This window comes from Anser anser, assembly GCF_964211835.1.
Source record: "Anser anser genome assembly, chromosome: 18".
Taxonomy (NCBI): Eukaryota; Metazoa; Chordata; class Aves; order Anseriformes; family Anatidae; genus Anser; species Anser anser.
In genome coordinates this window covers 1,511,684-1,535,815 of record NC_139739.1, presented here as the reverse complement: position 1 = coordinate 1,535,815, position 24,132 = coordinate 1,511,684, and the positions used below count along the sequence as shown (strand labels likewise).

Below are 24,132 nucleotides of genomic sequence, written 5' to 3'. Positions count from 1 at the left end.
TACACAAATTAACCTTTCCTGATTAGCACGTGAATAAATACAAGGATGGAAGGTTCAAAGAAAACCAACCAACCCGAAACACAAAAAACAAAGCAACCCGCAAAAAGCCTAGTCAGGTCTCCCTTCCTGCAGCTCTTTTCATTTACTGCAGGTAAATATACTAACAAAGAATGAGGCCAAAACCATGTTAATGCTGAAAGATACTTACTTTTGGGAACAAGGCTGCCATTTCTGTTACTGCCACATGTATTCTCTCGGAGCACGGTATGTAGCTGCAAAAAGAGGCAATGTATTATTCATTGTGTGGAGACCCCCTTCCCTCTTCAATTTCACTTGTCAGGGACTATTACTCTAAAAACAGAGTACCAAAACCCCATACATATTCTAAAAATATCCTTGCAGGCTGTGCTTCAGGCAACCGAAGTAGATGCTGCAACACACAGTGCTGTGATCCTCAGTGTCTCCTTACTGAGCGTTCCCTGGCACACCGCAGCACAGGTCTGTATAGAACTGACTTCAGAAAAAAACAAGAACTTAAATAATACAAAATTAATTCTTCAGTTTATTCTTTGATCAAAGTTTGTTTGAGGAATGACTGTCCACATCTATTATGCCAAGCATTGTCAGAAGAAGCCTCTGTTTGTAAGCACTTACGGAGACACGTCTATGAATATTAACTACACATTAATTCATACACTCACATTTCCTCCCCCTCGCTTCCCCCAGTCCAATGCGACAGTTTTTGTCTCTAAATTCTACAGAAAGTTGCTCGGCTGGTTCTGTTTGGTGTGTGCACAACGGACATCATTGTGTATGAGAGCATGCCCGTGCAAACTGGTTCATGTACGTTGGCCACAAACTTAAAGCAAGATTCCACAGTTGGGAAACTATTTTAGGAAAATCTTTTGTTATGAAAGAGCCTTTTCTGCATAAACGAAGAGACTATAATGTCAGACTATGAAAAGAAAAGTATTAAAGTGCTTAGGATCTAAAGCACTTTAGCTTAGCAGCTAAACAACATCAGTAATCTGAGTTTAAAAAATAAGTGTTTAAATTGATTTCACGTTTCAGAGTTGAACTTTGGCCATCCAAACTCTTAATTTAACATTCAAGCTTTGATATTAATAGCACTATCTTGTCTATACCTTTCAAGGAATACTTACAATTTTTCTGCATCTTTTCCCTCATTTGTAAGCTACAAAGAAGCAGCTTTTCCAAAAACCACTTTGTACCTAAGTTACCTCAACACAGTGACCCCAACAATTTGACTTCGAAACACTTGGCAGCGAGACCTGAGGTCTAACCCTCGCAGCTTTTGATGTTCATTTCTCAGCTAAACTCAAGAACCTCCGTAACAAACGTGCCACTCCAGGGCCAGCAGCGTGGCTGCAAGAACGCTTCGGTCTGCAGCAGATGCACGCTGAAGTCACACCGTGATCCCAAGATTTCCATCCCTGGATCAGTCACCATCAGTTGAAGCCAGGAACGCGGCACTGGGCACCTATTTCCCTTTCCATCTCACAGATTGGCAGGTTATGTACCTAAGGATGGGGTATGCCAAACTTCCAGTACGGAATTCCTACCTTGCTTTTTTGGTAAAGTTTACGTAAACCATCGCATGCAGGTAGCTTAACGGTGCCACGATGCCTTCTCGGGTGAATTTAAATACCGTAGACACACAACACACCGTTCCCGTACAGCACCTTACAAACACATGCATCTCTCGGCTACCAACTACTTTCACAACACATAAGTTTCAGGCTAAATACTCAGTAACGCTATTGAGTTAATAAGTGACAGCTAATAAAACAATGCAGATTCCGTTAGTCCTGATAGATTTCACTTCTGACTTGCATACCGAATGAAAATTAGTAATACCCGTTCAAGATACATCTTAAAGCTGTTTTCCACAAGCTGCTGTGAAGTGGTCTGTTAGCACGGTCTGTCAAAATTCTTATTTCGAAAGACTTGTTTTTATGCTTCAAAGACTCAATTTCAGCATTAATTAATTAATATGGTTCAGTCTTGAGCAAAAGAAGCTCAAAAATCACAAAGCAACCACATTCAAGAAAAATAATCAGCACCTGTAGATTATGGTAGATCCCTGCCCTTTCAAGCAAGAAAAAAAATAAAACTAATAAAAACCCAAAACCCCACAGTCATTTTATGCAGTCATCTTGCAAATGGGTCAGTCACAAACGCACTGAGAAGGAAGCAACACACTGGGGTCATTTTGGCAATGCAGGAAAATTGCTAAAAAAAAAAAAAAAAACAAAAAACGTGTATTTCTGTATGTCTCAAATCACCTGAGTCCTTCCAAATAACCTGAAAGTGGAGGGAAATCTTTCAAGCTTGTTGTAATTTCCTTTCTGCCAGTGAGTTAAAAATTAATTTGTTCTTAATTTGTTCCCTGCAAGCCACGCTGCACAGCCCTTTACGTCATAAAAAAGACGGTTTGATGATTAAACTCTGCAATAACAAGGCAACAAGGCAGATAAACCCCTAAGAATTACCTGACCGGAGATTAATGATGCGTATTTCACAACGTATCTCCAGTTCCCTAGGTTAGCTGCAAAGTTTATTGTATGTCTTGGAGGAATGGCTTTATTGTATAGTCTGAACACTCATCAAGTAAGCTCGTGAAATAACCTGACACATTCAATGCATTTACACGCATTCCAGTAAGACCTCGGGAGGATATTACAGTAGTGACAACTTAGAAAGGAGAATCCATCGTTACCAATAACTGGTGGCAATCCTCTTCCTCCATTTCTGATATTTATCACTGCTAATAACACCTGGAGTTAAAGTTTGGGAAGTTCTGTTTTAGAAAAATGTTTAACTTAAATTTAGTTTTTATTTTAGGCGTTAATAATAATATTTTGGTCAGTTTAGAAGACACTGGTTAAATAATTTTTTCTTTTTAACTGATTCGAGGCACAAATTATGTTCTCGTTCAGCATGCCAGCTGTATAAAAAGTTGAAGACCTAAGCGTAAGGTGGGAATGCTGCATGCTGAGAAGTTATTGTCGTAATTTGTCTTGGTGGACAACTGGTAGAACAGAGACGGGAGAATCTCTTAAACTAGAGACAGCTCTAATGCCAGGCTGTGATTCTGCTCCCTGTTAAATCAGTAACGGGAGCTTCAACTGAACTGGCAGCATCAGGGCTCGTAACTCCCTGTACTTGCTATTCTCTGCAGTTTCCTTATCATCGGAAGCATTTCATGCATAGCCTTTAACGACCCCGGTGCAGACGGTGTGTGAGGGGAAAAAGGCAGCAGAGAGTAAGAGAAAGGACACTGTGCCTGGGAGGCAGGGACAGAGGCCAGAGTACCAGGAGGCAGGGCCGGGCTGCTGGATGGTCAGAGGCTGCAGGGGAGCTCTCTCGGCCCAGGGAACCAGCGTGCTGAAGCAGCCGAGGCTATGTCTGAGCTTGAGCATGCTCGCACGCTCTAATGGTCTACTCGGCCAGGTGAGCACAGGAAAAGGAACAGAAGAAAGTGAGAAAAAAAATAGAAAAGGGAAGAAGGCGTTTCATTAACAGATTATATTCTTGCATCACTTATTACTGCCTGATTATCTATGCAGCGTGTGATTTTTTTTATTTTTTTTTTTTAATCTACAACACTCAGCGCCAATTTGGAAGCTATATTGTTACTTCCCTGAGTATCTAAGTTTGCTAAGGAAGTGTTCCCCTATTGCAGGAAGGGAACGGTGGAACAAGCCTCCTCCATCTCCTGCCTGCTCCATGCTGAGCGATTCTCAGCCCCCTGAGACAAAGCCAGGGAACAGGAAAACAAAGAACAACAGCTTCACAGTTCAGTGAGGATTATACTCATTTACGTACTGGCAAACACCATACTCTACACATGGGCACAGAACACACAAAAAAGAGCATGGGTTTGATAAATATCTATTCAATTTAACAGCTAAAAGTTAGGTACACTGCACTGTTTCTTTCAATGGCTTTTTATTATTATTCAAATACTGTAAACTGTGACATATAAAAACCAAACTCATTTAAAACTTCCCTCACTGTTGCTTCTCGTTCTGATCTGTGAGAATCAACAACACCGTACTGCTGTGGAAGAGGTTAGGGACAAGGGCAGTGAGCTCAGCACAACCACGTTAAGTCTCGCCATTCAGCGTGAGAAGGAAAGGCCACACACTGCCCCTTCTAAAAATAGAAAAGTACCAGAAGGAAAAAAACACAGCACAAGAGTGGCCCCATTGTTGTGCACTTCGCTCAGCAAGGCAGGAAGCAAGGGCTTAACAAAAATCATCAGCTGCTTCTCACAGGCAAGGATGGGCGCAGAACTCGGGACTGGAGGCAGAACGTGTTGGCAAGTTTGGTTTTTCTGGAGACCAAAACTGTTCCAGGCCTAAAACGTGCTCAGACGTAACTATTACAATCCTTTATAAAAGCTGTGCAGGAGCACTGCCTGATGACCAGGCTGTGACTACCACTTGTACTTGCTCGTGTGCGTTCTGGAAATTAATTGTTTGACCGGGCCAAAAGTTCCCTGAGGGAGCTGAAGCTGCATGTTACCTGATGCGCTGATCACGTCTCCTGCTTACCAAGCTACACCTGTGACTAAATGCAGTAACTTAAAATAACTTTTGCTTGTACATTCACTGTACTTCCATTTTAATAGGGAAGTCAGATTCTCCCTGCTTTACAGATTTTTTCCTGAAACGAGCCTTAATATTACTATCACCCTTCCGTAGGGTGTCCTGACCTAAGGACACTACAGCCTGACGTCAGTGGAATTTCTCTTGGACCTTCAGTTTCTCTGAAATACTCGTTTGATTTTCATCTTAAACAACATGGGCATTTAGCAGCAGGAATTCACGAGCGCTTTGTTCCCCATCGCTCCCGGGCCCTGAACCAGTTTTGGCAGGGCAGGCAGGGGACAGGCAGCGCTGCAACCCAAACCTGCTTGCAGGGGGCTGCGCTGGCTTTTTGGACGGGAGCATGGGCTTCCACCACCGGCACTGGTCACGCACCCCTGCTCACCCCACGTCCTCCAGTACACCAGAGAATACCACACACCTACACGCTTCATGCCTGTGAAATCAGGATCTGCAGCATTAACATGGCTGGTGGAAGAATTTCCTTAATTTTCTCAAACCCCAGAGCTTTTTGCACTCATGCCTTACCTGTCATGCTTGTTCTCCTGTGCCGCTCGCAGCAGCTCCTGAATATTCTTAGTGATCTGCTCAGTTTTCCGAATCACGTCTTCTGTACTGGGCAAACTGGAGCTGGGGGCTGTGTCGGCGTCCTCGGGGATGGATCCCTCCCCCTGCCAAATGATGCTCCTCTGCCGTCCCTTCCTGCCCGACCTGCAAATGGACAAAGCCGAGGTTGGCCCTGCGGCACAGGACTCCACCACCACGCAACTCCCTGTCCTCCGACAGCAGAGCACCGTGGTGTTAGCTCCGCACCACCGCACCTACCCCGTCTCCTCCAGCTCCAGAGGGGCAGTGGGGTTATCGTAGTCGCTCTCCGACACGCTGCTCTGCTTCTCCAGCTTCGAGGCCTGCAACAAATACAGATTTATTTCAGCACTGTGCATGAGAGAAGAGCCCCGAGCTGTGCCAGCGCCCCCCTGTCCCATGTTTGGGGGGTTGCTCTGCTCCAGCTGCTGGTCGGGGAGCCCAGTGCACCTCGCTGTCCCCCTGCCCTGTGCCAGGCTCCTGCGGCCAGCTCGTCCCTGCTGTACCCGAGGCCCCGACACCTTGCACACTCCTGCGCAGCACAGTCCCCCCCGGACCCCGAGCGAGGGCCTGGCTCGGCGCTCAGCGGGGCAGGACAGGCGGTCACAGCACGGGCTCCTTCCCCTGCGGCTGAAATGCCATGTGTGCACCAGGGGCAGGGCCCAGCGGGGAGGAGAGGCCGGAACGAGGCGGGGAGGCCAAGCGGAGAGGGCAAAACCACCACAAAGTGGGAGGCTGAAAGGTGAGCGGGAGGCCCACCGGGGAGCGGGGAGCCAAACCAAAGTGGGAGGCCTAGCACAGCAGGGGAGCCAGAACAAGAGCAGAAGGCCCACAGCAGGCACAGCGGAAGCCGAACCGAGCACGGGAGGCTGAAATGAGAGTTGAAGCCCAGCACAGAGGGGGAGCCTGGACCAAACGTGGGCCGCTGGACCGAGAGTGGTGGCCCAACCAGGCACGGCAGGGTGCCCACTGCAGAGGGGAGGCCAGGGCAACCGGAGCTGGGGCCCACTGCAGAACGGGGGCTGGAGGCCCTCAGAGTCCCAGCCCTGTATTTCCCTGCTCTCCTTTCACACCACATTCCCTGGCTAAGCACACCGTGACTGGCTCCATGCCGCGGACCAGCGCCGCCTGTTCCCTGCTTCCGAGCACCCGTGCCTCCTCCCAGGCGTGGCGGCAGCACACACACCGCCTCCTGTTCCCACTGGGACCAGTTCTGCACTTCCCAGCAAAGCACCTAACCCGAGTGAGACAGTGATGCTGTTTTTTTCCTCCCGGACTCCCTGGTTTCGTTGCCATTACTGTTTTTGCCTCCCCAACGGAGGGCTGCCAACACAAGTGAGCACACTGGCACCACGACGGCTCGAGGGCACTCTCCCTGCACATCCTAACATACGGCTCCTCTGCCAGGGAGGGGTCCAAAGCAGACTTGGAAATTCATAGCTAGCTAGGATCCCTTCTCCGACCTGCTTTAGCATTCTTGGCTCGTTTATACCTGGGCAGTACGTCCCGGGTTTATGCTACGAACACCTACTGTCAGGCCCATCTCGCGCAGATTCGCAGCCTGAAGCCCCATGGCCCGTTCCCACCCTCGGCCGGGCCCTGGGATCCCCACACAGCTGCCTGCTACGGTCTCAAAAGCTGCAGAGCTTCTCAGAAGTGCCGCTACTGCTCATCAGGAGCACCACGTCAGCATCACCTCGCACAGCTCGGCCTCGACATCGGCTCCAGCCCCACTCACAGGCGCCTCACGCCGCAAAGGGCCCTCTGCCGTCCCCGCTGAGGAGCCAGACCTGGAGCTTTACAGGAACTCTCCGGTTAAGATGAAGGGAATCTTAATTAAGCATTGCCATTCAACATCTAAACCCAGACTGGTTCTGAAACATGCAGTATTACATTGTAAAATTTGCCAAAGAAATGGAACGAGACGGCACTGATTGCACTGTGTTAACCACACAGAAAGCAGGATAAAGAGAGGACTTTTCCTGAAAGACCTTTTCAAAAGCAGTTAAGTCTTACTAAGAAGTAAAAAAAGAGTAAAAAAGAAGCTGGCACAGACTAACCTATCAAACTGTTCGCCTTGCTAGCTGTGCTAAACATCTCCTTACGCAAGGTGGCATTTATGCTTCCTTGTAGCAATTGGAGTAAGAGTAGATTTGAACGTCCCGTTACAAAAAAGAGAAAAATGTTTTTAAAAGCTTAAGAAATTGGATGAGGCTTCTTCAAATTGCTAACAGTTCATGTATGAGGCTGCAGCAAAGACAGTGTCTTCAGAATAACAAGAGCTCACAGAATGCACTTAATGTTTCTTGGTAACTTTTTTTTTCCCTAAAGTCAAGGGGTTTTGTTAGCTATAGCACTAACAACAAGGTTTTGTAGATCCTGACGGAACACCGATATAAATCCCTTTATACACGCTCAGTGTTTTTCATCTTGACCCGAAAGTAGTCTTGCTAAAACCAACACCCGTGCCCACTCAGCCTTTCCATCTGGTAAGGTCAGCAGAACGCAGGGTAGCCGACACGGAACGAATGAACTGTCGGGCAGTCTGAACGGTTATCTGCTTGCATGAGCTCACTTCTAACAAACTAACAAATACCTGTAAAATAAACGGGTCCCATCAGTACCGATGTGGATTGATGCAGACTGACAGCCCCCAAAGAAAGCAGGCTTTAAAGTTAGGACATACATGTGCCTCATGCAGTGCATTTTAGTCAGGAGGAAGGGTTACACATCGGCTTATGAAATATCAGTGAGTGCTTGCCAAATTACTTCCCAAGCAGCAACCAACTTGTCTTCTGGCTGTTCTCATTGTTACACAGTTGGACGAGTGATTTGGAGTCACTGTGCGTGGTGTTAAATGCTGAAGATTTTAGCCGTTGTGAAGTTTAGAGAAAGGCAAGTCTCCGCAGCACGTTGCAGAAGAAACGGAAAGTGATGAAATATTGCTTCATGCAAGCATGAAGATTATCGGCATAAAAGGGAGAGGACAGGGGCAGAAGCCTTGCAGGGAGACTGCCACCTCCTCCAGGGAAAGACCAATTGGGAAGGTACTTAACCCTTCGTGTGCTTTCATCCCTTGACCAGGAAAGCGTGGAGGGGAAGGAAGGTAGAGATGAAGAGGAGGTCACAAACGCACTCCTCCCGATCTAAAAATGGGAAAGAGAAAAACACTCGGGAAAACCAAAACCAAAACAAAACACAAATAATTCTTAACGGAAATAAAAGAACATTTTTAAAACCATGGAGGTGACATAAAGCAAGAATGATTTTGAGAACTTAGCTGAGCCTGCGAGGACTTAATTCTTTCAGAATACATTTGGCTTCATGGTAATCACAGAATCATAGAACAGCTTGGGTTGGAAGGGACCTTAAAGATCACCAGTTCCAATCCCCCTCCCACCAGAGCAGGTTGCTCATAATCTGCCTGAGCAATTCTAATATTGATATTCCAGAGGTACGAAATTCCACAGAGAACAAAATACATTCACCATAATTCCAAATTAACCAAACACCACAACACAGATCAGTGCTTCAGAACCGCTGCCCCTACCCAAATTTCAAAACAATTAAGAAAGGCAAAGGACCTACACAAAACAGTCACGTTTTGCATGCATAGCCACATACGAAAGAATTCTGACACTTCTCCCTGCCAGAACTGCCTTTGTATCGACATGTCAACATTTAAAACAATACCGATTTCATAGTTTCAAGTTCTTATCAATCTAATTGAAGGAGGGGGGGGAGGGGAGCTGCATACAAATTTCTGCACTGATTCCATAGCGGAATTGTCTTTGCCATTTGCACAGAACATTTGCCCTCCCTCCACATTAGTGCAGAATCCTTGTGGCTAATGCAGAACTCTGTCTTCACTCGTAGCGCATCATACAGAAAAATACTAATCCAGAGGAATTTGTTTGACTAACAGATCTAAACCATCTTCGGTATCCAGTTCCAAGCTCAGATTAAGAAACTGGTTGACTAGTCGAAAGGTTGGCTTCGGTTTTATTCTATGTTTTAACAGGTCATTCTAGAGCTCCACAAATTGTCATACGCCTGTATATATCAAGAAATAAATCTATGAACTGTACCCACCTTCTCGGAATACCAGTTTTCCCCCCTCACGGCTTTCAAACAGCCACACATTGATACTTGGCATATATATTGTCATTAAAAGAAAGAGCTGAGCAGAAGCCAAAAGCTCCAGTTCACATATTCCAGTATCGTTACAGGTTTTGCTTTTCTACACATCAAGCTCCTGCAGACATGTTAATACAGCAAACAGTAACAATTCTTACAGTTCAAATTCACTCCAAAGCAGACAGTTGAGCAGCTTTGGTAAGTGAGCACAGGTGGAAGAGACAGAAAAGCTGAACATCAGGAGAAATGCAGAAGCATCAGCACTTTTACTTACATGTGGAGGAAAAGGCTGCAGTCTTGTTATGCTTTCTTCTGGGTATGGGACCTCTCCCATGGGGAGGTAGGGTTTCTGACCTGATCCAGTCTCATACATGGACATGGGCCTGCTACCCCGTGCAGATGGTCGTCGCTTTAAAGAAGAATTGTTGGTAGGGTCTGTGTACTCAGAACCACTTTGGACCTGATATATATTGGTTGTGGCCTGTCTTCTGAGGTTGGTATTCTCACTCTGTAGCGTTTGAAGCTGAAAGAAACGTTTAGCAGTGGGACTTTGTTTTTCTAATAGCAAGCGTCAAAAGCAAACTGACTACACAATACACGCTTGTCTGCTTTACTAGCAAACCCAGCTACCAGTAGCTGGGGGTTGATTTATTTTTCAAAATCTACTTGATTTGTTTAGTACAAGCACAGAATCTATGTTGTAGATCTGGAAAATATTTATGTGCTGATTTCCAGCAATTTTTTGCTGGGACACAAGTCAAATTGGATCTTAGAATTGGCTGTTGTAGTTAAAAACACACACAATCTGTTTCTTCCAGCCTGGCTGTACTGGCACGTAAATCACGTAACACAATGAGGATGCGTGGGGAAGGACTGGCAACAAAACTATTCTTTCAAGCAAGGCGATCCGTTCCAGCAGTCAACACAAGAATTTAAAAGAGGACTTTAACATAAGGCCCACAAAACCTGAAAATACCAAAACTATAGCATAGACACCAGAGACAGCGCAAAGAAAATCAGAGCTTGCTCTGCAAAGCAAGAGGAGAGTTTAGCTTATGAAAATAAAGTATCAGCTACTGCTTTCTAAGAAGCCAATGAGAAATAATTTTAACTTTTTTATTTTATGTATTTGATGGATAGTAAAAATGCAACAAGTCTGTTTTTTTGTGGAGTTACTCAGAGTAAGTTTGCTATATTAACACATCATAAAGAAAAGATGTAAAAAATAAGTATCAGCGATTCTCCAACAGTATGTTGAATACGGTATTTCAAACCGAGGATGGCCTTTAAACAGGAAATTGTATATTTCTACTTTCATTTACCTCGCATCATACGCAACCTCAAGAACATTCTATCAGAACAACCCTATTTTGCCTAGAGCACTTCCCAGTACCCTAACTCAAACATACAGACTTTTATCAAAATAATTTATGCTCCCCCCAACCCACATTTTTTGTGCTCTGTAGTCAGATGCCCCATATCTTAAGATCTGAGGATCAGCCAGGAGCCAAGCTACTTCTTTAAAGTTTGACATTAAAGGCAATTAAATAGGTCAAATTTGTAGTTTCCTTTTTCCTAACTTCTGCCACATTTTACAACCTGCTTTTGGTGCAACTTAAACCAACAGCTCATGTAAACCCAGACCAAGCCCTCAACCTAAATAAAAAAAGGGACTCTAGAATGCCACCTATTCCATGAAAACTGCTGAAGAACAACGACATTGATGTCTTGCCGCAAATCACCCAGCAGAGAATTCCCGTATCGCACGGCAGCTCCCAGCAGCTCAGCGCTAATACAGCTGTTAGCCCTCCTCCCTACTCTGCATTCCACAAAGGCGCACTGCTGCAATGCTTCTGCACTAATCCAGAGCCACCAAGCACTGACTTAAGCAAGTCCCCTAGCTACGTACATCATCAGGACATAAAACTAGTGCAGCATCTTCAAAACGAGCGAGCCCTGGCTGCGCTGTCTTTCAACCAAGTTCTGCTGCAGCAGACCAATGATTTCTTTCGCCACATCACATAAATACACTGAGGAGTCATTACTTCCTAGGCCGTATTTTTTTCCCCACGCGTAGATTAAATCTGCTTCAAGAAGCTCGGTTAATCTGAGTGATAAAAAAAATCCTTGATCAGTACAAGCTGCTAAAAGACAACGGACATACATGGAGATCTCTTGGGTTCCTCCCTGTATTCACCATTTCAATAGATCTCAAAGGCTGAACACATTTGTAACAAAAGAATGGCACCAAACAGACAAGGATATCTGCATCTGCTGAATTAGAGGGGCCTCAGATGCCTTACTCCACTGAGGGGGAAAAAAAAAAGTGGTTTTATCAATGTTTATATTGTTTTATCACTGATTATTTTCAGTTACAAATAATAACAACAACAATATTTACCAGAAAACTGGCAGAGCATTCAACAAATTGTTGACTTATATAAATGCGGATTAGAAGGTCTAGCTTCCAAATTGTGTTTTTGGAGCTTTAAATTTAGAATTTTAGCAAAAATGTTCGGTTTGCTGCTTGCATAAGACTACCTGTACATAGTAACTCATATAATAAATGAGATACCTCTACCTTACCCTCGTCTAGCCAAAACCCACACTGAAGGTTTAAAACAGTAATCAGGTTTATCAGAATATTCTTTATGCACCATTTCCCCCAAATTCAAATGCAAGCAAGCCTCCTGTTATACAAAAACGTCATAATTTATTGCCATATTTCAGAGTCTTACCTACTGTCAGCCTGGACTAGAAATTTAATTTCCCCTCATTCCAGCCAGGCTTACTAATGGAATAAAACTGCGTACTGGAAAAGTTTAAAGTCCACTATATTCATATATATACACATGTGCACACACAATGTGTGCGCTATCGCTTACTTCCTGGTTATCAGAAACTGCTCATCTTGAAGCAAGACAGCCCAAGTACGCCAGACTTGCAATAACTGTCTCGTCACTTGGAAAACTTATGTCAAAGTGAACTAAGTAGACTATCATCATCTCCACAAAAAACAAAACAACAAAAAAAAACACATTCAAAGCATGTCCTACACACACACATTGGTAGTCTCATATCCAATTCTAAAACAGCGTCATTTTAAAAGTTTTCTCACTATACTAATACCGGGTTATAGTATCTTCAGTTTCAGCAATTTCATTCTAGTTAACTGAAAACACATCGTTAGATGAAGAGGTTACATTATTGTGCTTCTTACCTTTTTCTGCATGACTCTCAGCTCATCGCTCAAGTTGATGTTCACTTTCATTAACTGCTGAATCTTTACCTCAGAAGCCACCAATGCATTTTTAACTTGCATATATTCTTGGGCAGTCACCGGTCCATCTGACAAGTCTGAATCCAGGCTCTATAAACAGTAAGAGAAAACTCTGAGACTACTAAAAGAAAACAAGACAATGAGATTTCAACAGCTTTTCACATACCTTTCAGTAAGATCCACATATTCAAATCATTTTATGCCAATATAAAAGAAATTTGGTATCAATAAGCTCTTAGCTCCCCTGTGCACAAAAACATTTGTCTCAGTTAATTCAAACAATGAAACAATACTGGTTCGTGCTTTTTTTTTTTTTTTTAAAATACACAGTAAGGAACTAGAAAGCCATAAAAGACAGATTACTAAGTGTACAGTGGGTATATTACCAGATAAGATAAAACTAGAAACACTAGAATTTGCTGCCCCTTTTTTGCCACGCTGAATTATTTTCAGGAATGGTTTAAAAGACTCAGTCATTATTGAACTGCTCTAAATAGTTCTTCAGTGTGAAGATGTTTGTGAAATACCTGGAAGCACTGATTAAGAGTGTTTCAGGACATCTAAGTATTTCATCTGTGCAACTAGGTCTCTGTATCCCCAGACAGGCACAGTGGCATAGTTTACTTTTCTAAAGAAGCATTTTCTTTACAGTACAAATTCTTTAAGTCACAGCATCTAATTTTGTTAGAAACTACACAGACTGAGGCATGATTCCAAAATGAAGATGAATATTAAAACATTAACTCTGATCATTTGTGTGTGTCAAATTCCCTTGCAATAGGAAAGGCTGACTTCAGATTACCTTTATGAATAAAATTTGGTATGTGTATAAATACCTCAGACCCACCTTCTGTCTGTTAGATTTAGCTGCATTTGTTTCCAGATCTGTATCTTCATCTGAAGCAACACTGTCATAATCAGGCTGGTCATTATCCTGACTTTCACTGCTATGTTGATTGCTAATGGATTTGAGTATTAGTTCCACATTTTCTGTTAATCAAAATTCATTTTAAAATGTACTGGTAAGTTTGGAGGACAAATGGAAGTGCATAAACTTAATTAAAAAAAAAAAATTAACCAAAGAAACAATAGAAGACATGCCATAATAAGGTATCATTTCACATGTTCAAAAGAACCTAATTTAGATCCACCCAATAGGTATAGATTATTACTGTCCAAAACTGAAAAAAGTACAAAACAGACTAAACTGGACAAATGAATGACAAAATTCAATTAAAAATTACAGGAAAGATTTTATATATATATATCTTAAATATTTTCTCTCCACACAGAGGACTAGTGTTCAAATATTGCTTCAATACATTTATGGCTAGAATTATAGCTCAGTTGTTGGAACAGGTATTGGTGTTCTTTGATAACATTCATGCTCAAGAAAGAAAGAACAAAAACACTTTCAGAAAAATTTACAATAAGCTCTAAGTCATCCCAATTACAGAAAAGTCCTATATGTATATAGCAGCTAGGAAACAGCATCTAGAACGTTGACACTATTCTAGCTGCCAAACAAAATTATCGCTCAAATTATTCAAGAGTCTTCTGGATTATTATTATTTTATTTTTTTTTTTTTTACCAAATTATCATAAAATCACAAGCATCATAAAAAGATTTTCCTGAATTGCACTTGATTTAATAGTATTATAAATATCAGCCTCAATGCACAAATCTTATGTATTTGGCTGTTATTTTGGAGGCCTAACGTATGTTGTCATTAGCTTGCTATCCAAGTGCCTGGTTAGTTCTTGTTATCATATAAAAACAGTATAAATCTCTTCACTGATACAGTACTCCTAGACGATGCTATCACATCAATCAATTACTGCAACATTGCATACAGAACCCAAACTTACCTTTTGAACCACTGACAGGATTCCCCTGTTGTCTTCGTTTGGCATCACTTAAAATATCTATAACTAGTGTAGCAAATTCATGAGCATTAAATCGAGCCAGTTTCTGTCTTCCCTAAGTTACAGAATAACAATTAAAAAAATAAAAATATTAAGTATATCGTGTATTAGATGAACAGCACAGTACCCAGGTAAAACAAAGACTATAGCAGTTACAGTGAACTGACTGTTCAATTTAAACTAAACAGCTGCAGAACTCTATGACAGGGGTAATGTGAAACTATTTTAACCTCTTTAGAAGTAGTCACAACTTTTCTGCAATAATGAAGTACAGTAAAGCAATATTACTTAGAATTACTGGCCTATTAAATAAGGATATTTGTATAGCATTCAGATTACATACCTGATTCCTGGTTGAGGAATATTCAGGATTTACAGGAAGAAAAGGAACCACCGTGGTCTCTGTCACAAGTGTACTATGATTCTGAGTAGCAAGCCAAACTGTTCAGGGAAGAGGGGAGGAAAAAATAATATGTATTTTTTTTTACATTAACATGCACCTGCAGATAATGCAATAGACAAAGAAGTTACTATTATCAGTAATTTCGGAACATAAAAGTACTTTAAACAGAACACGTGCTTGCAATAGCATCTTTTATGTAACGTAACAATTCCAATTTTATACACATTCCAGAAATCCTCATTCACCTGCATCTGTTTCCCTCCTGTCCACTTCATCGTACACATCCATGGCAAGTTCTTCAAATAAGTGGTTGCTTAGCTAAGGGTAGAAGAGAATAATTACAGCTCAAAATTAAACTAAATATATCAAGACCTCTATAACATTTAGAATAGAGGTGTACAACTCGGTTCTGTTTTTCAGCCTATATAATTGCTTGCTTCTCAGCCTGCACAGTAAATTTGTCCATCAAGCAGATAAAAGGCAATAAGCAGTCCTGCTGGCAAGGTGGATGTGTTGGTGCTCAACTGCTGACACACAAAAACGCAGTGCAGGAATACATCTACTTTTAGCTAGCTATGCATTTAAAATGACTACTAACAGCACGACACTTATTTATGTAGGAATTAATAGTATCTGAAGCCAGCTTGAAGGATGAAGTGCAGAGTTTACCACATTAAGGCAAAGACGTGTTACATAGCACACTGAAGCTTTACTTACAGATTGAAGCTTCTTCTTAGCTGCTTTTGCAAGTTCTGATAAATCTAGACTGCTATGAAAACAAAAAAGTGATCATTAAATCTACAGCATTTAAACGCTTGTTTAAATGAATTCTACACATTTCAACAATTCAATGATTAAAATCTTTTATTAGATACTCCTTAATCTTTTAGTATTTTATTATAATTTATATTATACAGTTTTTAATACATGAACTTTTCCACTATTATTAATATGCTAATTAGCATATTCTTAAACCTTTCTAAATAAAAAACTTAAATCTAAACTAAAAGGATCCCAACAATACTTCAGATTATAAGTACCTATTTGCATAGCTCAAGGAGCCGTCAAGCTGCAAAGCAATAAAATGCTTTCTGTAGGGAACCTGAAAAACATGATTCTGACCAAAACTTGAGTCCCCAGGAACCACCCAGGATTTGTTCCACTGGAACCACACGGCAGGTAGGGGACCATCAGGCTGGTAAATGGCTACAGCAAAACAGCCATGCTCACCATCATTCTGTACCAGCTAGTCAATGATCTGTCCTGCTAGTTTCCAGCCTTCAGCATGAGGCACGCTATGAAAATGCTGCAGTTTAACAGAATTAATCATAAAAGCCACAGATGAGGAAGCTGATAAATTATGAGTCCACAGTTATATCACCCAGGGGATGACTTCCCTGACCTACAAGGATGGGAAGGCTCAAATAAAACCTCTGCATGATCAAATGACATCACAGGGAATCATGTAGGCAATCACCTCCACAAGAGGAAGAAAAAGAAGAAAAGACCAGCAGAGGACATCAAGCAGAGATAAGACAATCACGTTGTACTCCATGCTCTACAATCTCAGGAGCATCTTTGAACAATTCATTTTCTCCGCATGTCAATTTCCCTCTCTGTGTAATGAGGCAAATGATGCTTACTGTGCTCCACAAAATACCTAAGCACTGAAAATATACAGTACTTCATCCAGTAGGTGAGCACTTAAAAAAAAAAAAAGATGTCATCACTAAGTATTTTTATCAACAATGACATTGTTTCTCTATGTAATTTTTATTTCTATTACTGTTTTTCGTAGAAATTTTACAAGCAATAAATTGAACAGCAGTTTACTTACAGCCGTCTAATTTCCAATTGCAGAGCAATAAAGGAAAAATATGAATGTGTGGTTAATACTTGATATCTTTTATTAAAAGGGGACTTAAATTGATCATGGTCAAAACTTAAGAGCACAGATGACCAAAAGTACAAACACTGACAAAGAGAAATTCAGCTTTTTTGCAAATGCTAGTTTCAGAATGCTGTATCGGGAAATTAACTCAACGGGTCCTTACTCTGTTCCCCAGAAATACCCGTATGGTCCTTTAATTTAATCGTCTCATCTTCCTCCTGAATTTTAAAAAACACTATAAACTTCTTTAATTCTCTGATTTTGTTTAAATTCCAATATTCTTTATAGGGGAAAAAAACAAACCCTCAAGATTGACAAAGCACACATTAAAAAGTTAAAAATGACAACACAAGCTTAGAAGTTATTTCAGAGGAAAGGAAAGTTCTAAATTTAACTATTAGGCTTTTGTTTTTTATTTATTTGTTTTAAAGTGCTTTCAGACATGCCACAGAATCAGCAACTTACCTATCTGCCATCTGAGGTATAACAAAGTGCTGTCCGTTTTTATGCTCTAGAGTTGAAAACAAACTATACTTTAATAGGCTGTTAGTGGACTATAGTTTTCAGTTTTGTCAGGATAGGTAGCTGGTACTCAGTTTTACTAAAAGACATAACAATGAGAAACCCAGGAACATACGCAAACAGTTTATCTTGCAGGTGATCGCTCAATTTCCAATTATAGGAGGCTAACAAGCCCTAAAAGAAAGTTCCTACCACAGTTTGCTGGTGTTCTATAAGATTACAATTAAGCCATACAAACTGTATTAAAATTCCTTTTTTTTTTTTTTTTTAAATAAACTTAAATTCTAATGTAGGTGCCTTAATAGTACTTACTGGTTAAACGTTTCAAAGTGTGCTTGTTTTCAAGAGGTACCCATTCAATTGGGTACTCCCTGGCTTTTACATTTCAATAAGAAGCTACTTAGAAGAGTTTCTACAATACCTCCCGCAGACTATACAACATCACCAAAATCGTATTTTCCCTCCAATTCATTCCTTTTAACTAAACAGTGCTCATCTGATCTTCTATGTTAAAAACAAAACAAAACCAGAAAGGAACTTAATTTTTAATGTTAGAATATTTAAAATTGATATAAAAAGTGTAACTAACACTGAAACAAACATATACCACAGTTTGAACTAACAGTGAAAGACCTTGAAGTGCATTTTTTTCTACTTACCTGGTTTCCTGCCACAGAGATAGAAAGCTAACCTGTCAGTGAGTTCATACTGAATTTCCACCAGGCGCTCTGCCAGTTCATGATGCCCACCTTGTCTGGTTTACACAGACATACAAAAAAAAAAAAAAAGTTATGTTATTCATTTTAAGACGCATAAAAAATCCAAAATGTTCAGAGAAATAGATTTAGTAGAAGTCACTGTTCAACACAGCACTTTGAGTGTATCGACAAAGCACAGACTCGCAGCAGGATTTTCATCAGTACGTTTCAGTGGGTAAAAATCTATATATACATACAGCTTTTGCTTGTTTTCAGGACAGAAACATATCTAACCAGGATCATCATGCGAATTATGATCATCAGCTGACACAAAAACATCACATATCTCGAGCCTTCTACCTTGCATAGTCAACGGGAGTTTTTCCATTGGAATCTTGTGTGCCAGGATCAGCACCATAAACCGCTAATAACTCTGCTTGTAGAGTCTGTCCTGCCTTAGCAGCAACATGGAGCGGAGTATTTCCTTTCTCCTGCAAGTTATTAAGAAAAAGCACATCACCCTCTTTTATCATCAGTTCTGAACATAAGATTGAAATAGGTATATCAACTGAAATCTGCATAAATACTACAAACTGTAAGAACCGATCATTTATCAAAATAATAAAAACCACGTTCGTACAGGATGAAAGAAGTTGGCTTGAGCTCCTAAGGAGAGTAATCGCAAACACGTCTCCAGATTTCCTGTCCTTACGCTGGAATGGAGTTGCTGAAAAAGAAGCAGGATTGTACTTAACACAGGGGCAATAACTGTGATTCAGCTATCCTTAAGAAAGTTATACAAGAATTCTTGCTACAGCTGTTTTGTGCAACAGTTTTTCTCCAAGTTAACCTAAATCAACGCCTCTCGACCATCTACACATCCAGATTCTCTCTATATATATTACAGAAAAAAGTTGTTTCAGAATGAAGCCAAGCTGTGTTTGTTTACACAATTATTGCTGCTATTCAGCACTATTAAGTCAAAACCAACTAAGTTCAGTCAGATTTCAGTGTTCTGTTATACACGAACTAGCTTCTGTACGTTACCAGAAAAAAAATACTGACCTTACTCAGATCTTTGGCAGTAACACTGTCATCTTCACGGCATGGCAGGCGATGAACAAATGCTAACATTTGATATTTAGCTCTAATGAATTCAGCTTTATTGGGACTGCAAGGAGAAACCCAAACAACAAATGGAAAGAAAAAAAAAATATTAGTGCTTTCAAAACAGCAGATACCAATTTTCCTTTCTCTAGAGCACTAGACCTTTGTGCATTACTAGTTGCAAAGTTAGAGAAATGTTTTCATTAAAAAAAAACAAGCAGGTGCAGATTTCGTAACTATACAAAGCATACTTTTGTTACAAACATAAAAGTGTTTGCAGACTCCAGGAGGCAGTGTTTTTTTTCCTTAGGGGTAAACACTGAATTTGAAAGTATGACAATTTAACATCTATACATACTAGATACAATTAAATACCACATTCACTGTGACAGAAATCTTCTCTTTTTTCTTTAAAATTCATCAACCATATCTAATCCCCTAAGTAGCATTTGGTTAACTGAAGTACGTGACACGAGAATTTAAAGTCTTTTGATTCAAATACAAGCAATGGTCCTCACTATTCCCAGCAAGAAGTCAGGAATCAGTAGCCAGAGAACTCAAGCAATATATTTCCATTTTTGCAATACATTAAAAAAAAAAGGGGGGGGGGGGAATAATAAATAAATAAATAAACATAATCAGTGAACAAATGTCTAGTTCATTCCTCCTGTTGTCTTCCAGAAACAAAGCAGATTTAGGTTCCCACGTATACCTTGCTGCCTGTCACTGCTAACTGAAATAATCACGCTTCTCCAAACATAAGAATTCTGTAATGTTCCACTTACTGTACTTTATCCTGCGGGTTAGCTTTGCGCCTTCCACTCATAACAGAGGCAGGGTCCAGCAATGAATGTTCCCATATGGAGTTAGCACCATTATTGTACAGTGTTTCAACCATCTGAAATCCAAATGTACATAAACAGTCAGGGAAGGATTTTTGTTGCTAGCCGCACAGACTGACTAATCAAAGAGCTGTAATTATTCTCAAGCGGGCAGCATGCTGACTTGGATTCATATTCTGTGTGCCAGCATCCGTAACCTACTGGGATATCGGAAGCAGGCACATGTTTAGGAGGTTATTACATGGAGTGCAATAAGAACCCTCTTTAAATTCTCTACTTGTCACAACAGCAGCTCTAGCAAAAAGAGAGGCTTGTTATGTATTGAAAAATTAGATTGAAGTAAATGCACGATGGAAGTCTGAAAGAAAAATTGAAGGTCACTTTCCAAAACAAAGGCATCAAATTTAAAAGACAGAGAATTCTGATTTTAGTGATCTTCCATGGCAAAAACAAGAGAAATAAAAGACTACCCTAAAAGAAAAAAAAAAAAAAAAAGGACCAGCCCCTCTCAAACACTTAGCAATTTAAATTCTACAAAAACACTAAATATATTTATTTATTTATATAAAATCTACTTTTGATGAAGGAAGACATGTTTTTACTCTCTACCTGCAGCAATGTTGGAGGCCATGGTGTGTGTTTGAGATGTCTCACTTGAGAGATATGACGCCCCAGACTTCGATGAACACTGCAGCACTCGTCACAAATCAGAATTCCCCTGTTTATAGATGCCCAACAAGGATCTGAAAAAGAATACTTTTATTACAACGCTGAAGGCAACACAACTCTGTATTTCAAACACAGAGACCAAAATAGGAAGCCCTGCATTCTCACCTGAGCTTTACTGCTTGGTTGTTACATGAGCCTGTAAATGTTACAACCGAGTAGCAAGACAAACCTTCAGATCTAGCACATCCCAGGAAGAAGGAGGAATTCAAGATCTCACCCGTTTTGAAATACCCTACTTACTTCCAAATCCAGAGACAGGTCTGAGGCTGAATGAATACAACACAAGCCTGGTATCCGATGAGAGATCTGCATCATGTCAGAGTACATCTAACCAATTGTGCGTCATAAAAATCCTGCTCTAACCCATGCAATAAAATTACCGGATCCCCCAAACACGAGATCTGATCACTGTTGTGGTTTTTAAGCAGAGCTGATGCTGTGCGTGTGCTGAAGGCAACGTAGGCAAACCTGTTCAAACCATGGCTTAGGAGGGGAAGCTGCATCTATTCACAGATGATAACTATCACATAGCCCAGAGCCAAATTAAAGTGTATGTTTTAGAAAAAAAAAATCTAATCTAATTTAAAAAACAAAGTAACAACAAGCACGCAACCTTCTTATTAAATCACTCCATTATTTTAACAACTTTAACTTCTAAGAGGGGAAAAAAATAACAATGAAATGAGCTGCGTTAACTCTAACCAAACAACCTAGGACTGGAGGCAGCCTTCCAGCCTAATGAGTCTAGTCCCTTTTTATTACAGACAACCTCACCATACACTCATTCATTAACTAATAAGATTCTTCTGAAAGCCACCATATTGCTTGTTTCAGTCACTAGTTACAAGCTGCTCCTGAATCTCACTGCTCTGCTCTGACTAACAGTCAACAGCAGGTTTCTCTCAGTATAACTTAACTGGCTCCAAACCTCGGCCGTTTAGCCACAATAAAGCAAGCTGCTGTTTATCTGGTCATTTCATAGCAGAAATGAGGCTTTAAAATTCTTTTGAAGAAAAGGTAGAGGCTTTGCTTGTAATCTGAGCTCATACATTCTACTTACAAGAAATAACATTCATGAAAGAGTCCATGCGTATGCCTAGAATCTGCCCCAAACCAGCACCACTGGAAGCGTGCATGGTACGACGGGGAGAAAAAGAAGACAAAAATAAAAAGAAGGGAGAGCCAGCAGGCAGAGCTGGCAAGGGGACTGAGAAGTTCTGGGGGGCAGAGAGGACGGAGAGCGGCTCAGGCCAGTTTAAAAGCCTGGGTGACGTGGAGGCAGCAGAGTTGACACCGTGCGCAGTGAAGATCAGAAAGCACTGGGAAGCCTAGGGATGCAACCTGTTCCCAAAGTCACGCCAGCTTATTCTAAGTGTTATTTTAATCAAACTGTACAAAGATTTGTGGAGTCTCGACTCAGTCCATACGCAGTTTAGTACCATGGAAAGGGAGCAGCATTACGGAGTGTGACAGAGCTGTCAGGTACAGGAGAGCCGACAGTTCAGGTTTAAATGGAAGTGTCTGTGCTGGGGTTTGTTCCGGTCCTTTTTTTGAAAGAGATACAGTTACGGACACAACCGAGATATGCTTAAGCTGATACCAAAGCACAAGAGGGGAGAAGCTAAAAGGGTCGGCCAGGGTTGCTTTCAGGAACATGGCAGCGTGACTGAAAACAGGAAGTGTGTGCAGGCGAGCCTGAGCCGCGAGCTCCTGCCTGAGAATAGGAAACGACCAGAAAAGCACATGTAAAATCACCTCCCGTACGAGAAAACTGCTCGTGCTTCACAAGAAGAAACAAAGCACCAGCAAGCGGCCAATGTTACCGCAGCGGCCAGCCGCTGCTCCTGCGACGGCTGCTGTGGGTTAACAGGTCGCGGTCCCTGCAGCTCCCAGAGGGCCCGTCGCTGCTGCTTCAAGCGAAAAAGGGTTACTTTTATTTCGTTAAAGAAAGGATCAAGGTTTCCTTACGCGGACGGACAAGCCAGCAGAGTTCTGCGCTAAGACCAGACGATAAGGCAACGCTGTTATGTCAGGACACAGCAGAGCAGGGGGCCGGCTCCTGACACACCGCGCCGTCCCGGGGGGCCTCGCGAACGCAAAATAAAAATAAACCAGCGGCGGCCCGGAGCCGTACCCGCCGCCCCGCAACGCCACCGGGCCCTGAGAGCACACAAACGCTGCCCCCCCCGGAATAAGGCGCACACGGCCGCCCGCCCGAGTTTCGCAAGCCCTGCCGTTGTGAAAACCGGGCTCTGCGAGGACGGGCGCAACCCCCCGAGGGCAGGAACCGGAGGGCGGCCCCGCTCCGGGGCCGGTGCCCCCCGGCCGCGTCCCAGCCGCCGAGCGCCACCGACGCGCCCTGCAGCGCCTTAAACCCGTCGCGGGGTGCCCGTGAGCGGTTAGCCGGGGAGAACCGGCACAGAAGGTAAATACTAAACAAGCGCAGAGATCTGGGAGGGAGGGACAACGGGTTTTATGAAAGATAAACAAAAGTAGGGGAGGCGGTTTGAGGAACGGCAATGCTTCGGGTGCCCACAGCGGGAGCCGCAGGGCACCGGCAGGGCTCTGGAAGCCCGGCTGTCCCAGGCACGGACCCCCCCCACAGCCCTCAGCCCGCCCGCTGCCACCGACAGCCCCCGGCCCCCGCTCCCGGCCCGCTCCGTGCCCCTGCGGCGGGCTCGGGGCCGCCCCCGCTCCCCGGCCCGGCCCCCTCCCCGGTGCCCCCCCGCCCGTCAGGGCCGCCCCCCCGGCGCACCCTGGGCGCTGCAGTCGGCGCACAGCTCGCTGCTCCGCAGCCGCTTCGCCATGGCGCCCCGCGGGGCCGCCGCTTCCTGCCGCGCTCACGGGGCCCCCCGCGCCGGGCCGGGCCGGGGCCGAGGCGCAACGCGCATGCGCCGGGCCGCCGCGTCCTCCGAGCGGGGAGGGGAGGGGGGTGGAGCCGCCATGTTGGTTCCTGGCAGCCCGCACCCGCCTCACGCCGCCTGCCTTCCGCTGTTCCGCCGCGTTTTTAAGGGGGTGGTGATAAGGGGATGGCGGCAAGGGCAGGCGGGGCGCTGGAAGGGAAGGCGAGGCTTCGGGAGCGGCGGACGCGGAGCAGGCTGGCGGGACGGCTGGCGGAACTGGGAGCTCGCGGAGAACCCTGCCCTCACCCAACATGGCGGCTGCCGGCGTTGCCCGGGCTCAAGATGGCAGCCGGAGGCGTCGGTGCCCGCGGTTGCCCTCACCCACAATGGCGCCGCAGGGCGGGCGCTCCCCCGCCGCCCCACAGCACGGCGGGCGGGCGAAACCAACTCCTCCTTAAAGCGGGGGGGGGGGAACCCGGTGCGCGCCGACATCCTCCCGCCGCCTGCCCGCCCCCTCCACCCGCAGCTCGATAGG

At 43.2% G+C, this 24,132-nt stretch overlaps 1 protein-coding gene across 8 annotated transcripts in view; it reads right to left on the bottom strand.

Moving 5' to 3' along the window:
- GIT2 (GIT ArfGAP 2) overlaps window positions 1–24,132 on the bottom strand; it is a 27,679-nt gene extending 3,547 nt beyond the window's left edge. Inside the window, exons 1-19 of one of the 8 annotated variants that reach the window (XM_083804027.1) lie at window positions 23,979–24,132; window positions 20,635–20,768; window positions 19,969–20,081; window positions 19,142–19,247; window positions 18,717–18,803; window positions 18,437–18,567; window positions 18,038–18,132; window positions 17,322–17,367; window positions 15,683–15,734; window positions 15,211–15,283; window positions 14,906–15,003; window positions 14,506–14,617; window positions 13,484–13,626; window positions 12,577–12,726; window positions 9,631–9,879; window positions 8,276–8,365; window positions 5,460–5,542; window positions 5,163–5,345; window positions 209–272 (exon numbers count right to left, since the gene is read on the bottom strand). In XM_083804027.1, coding sequence (XP_083660153.1) covers window positions 209–272; window positions 5,163–5,345; window positions 5,460–5,542; window positions 8,276–8,365; window positions 9,631–9,879; window positions 12,577–12,726; window positions 13,484–13,626; window positions 14,506–14,617; window positions 14,906–15,003; window positions 15,211–15,283; window positions 15,683–15,734; window positions 17,322–17,367; window positions 18,038–18,132; window positions 18,437–18,567; window positions 18,717–18,803; window positions 19,142–19,247; window positions 19,969–20,081 — 1,875 coding nt within the window. In that variant the 5' untranslated portion in view covers window positions 20,635–20,768; window positions 23,979–24,132. The other 7 variants (XM_083804024.1, XM_083804025.1, XM_083804028.1 and 4 more) reach the window with 7 other exon arrangements.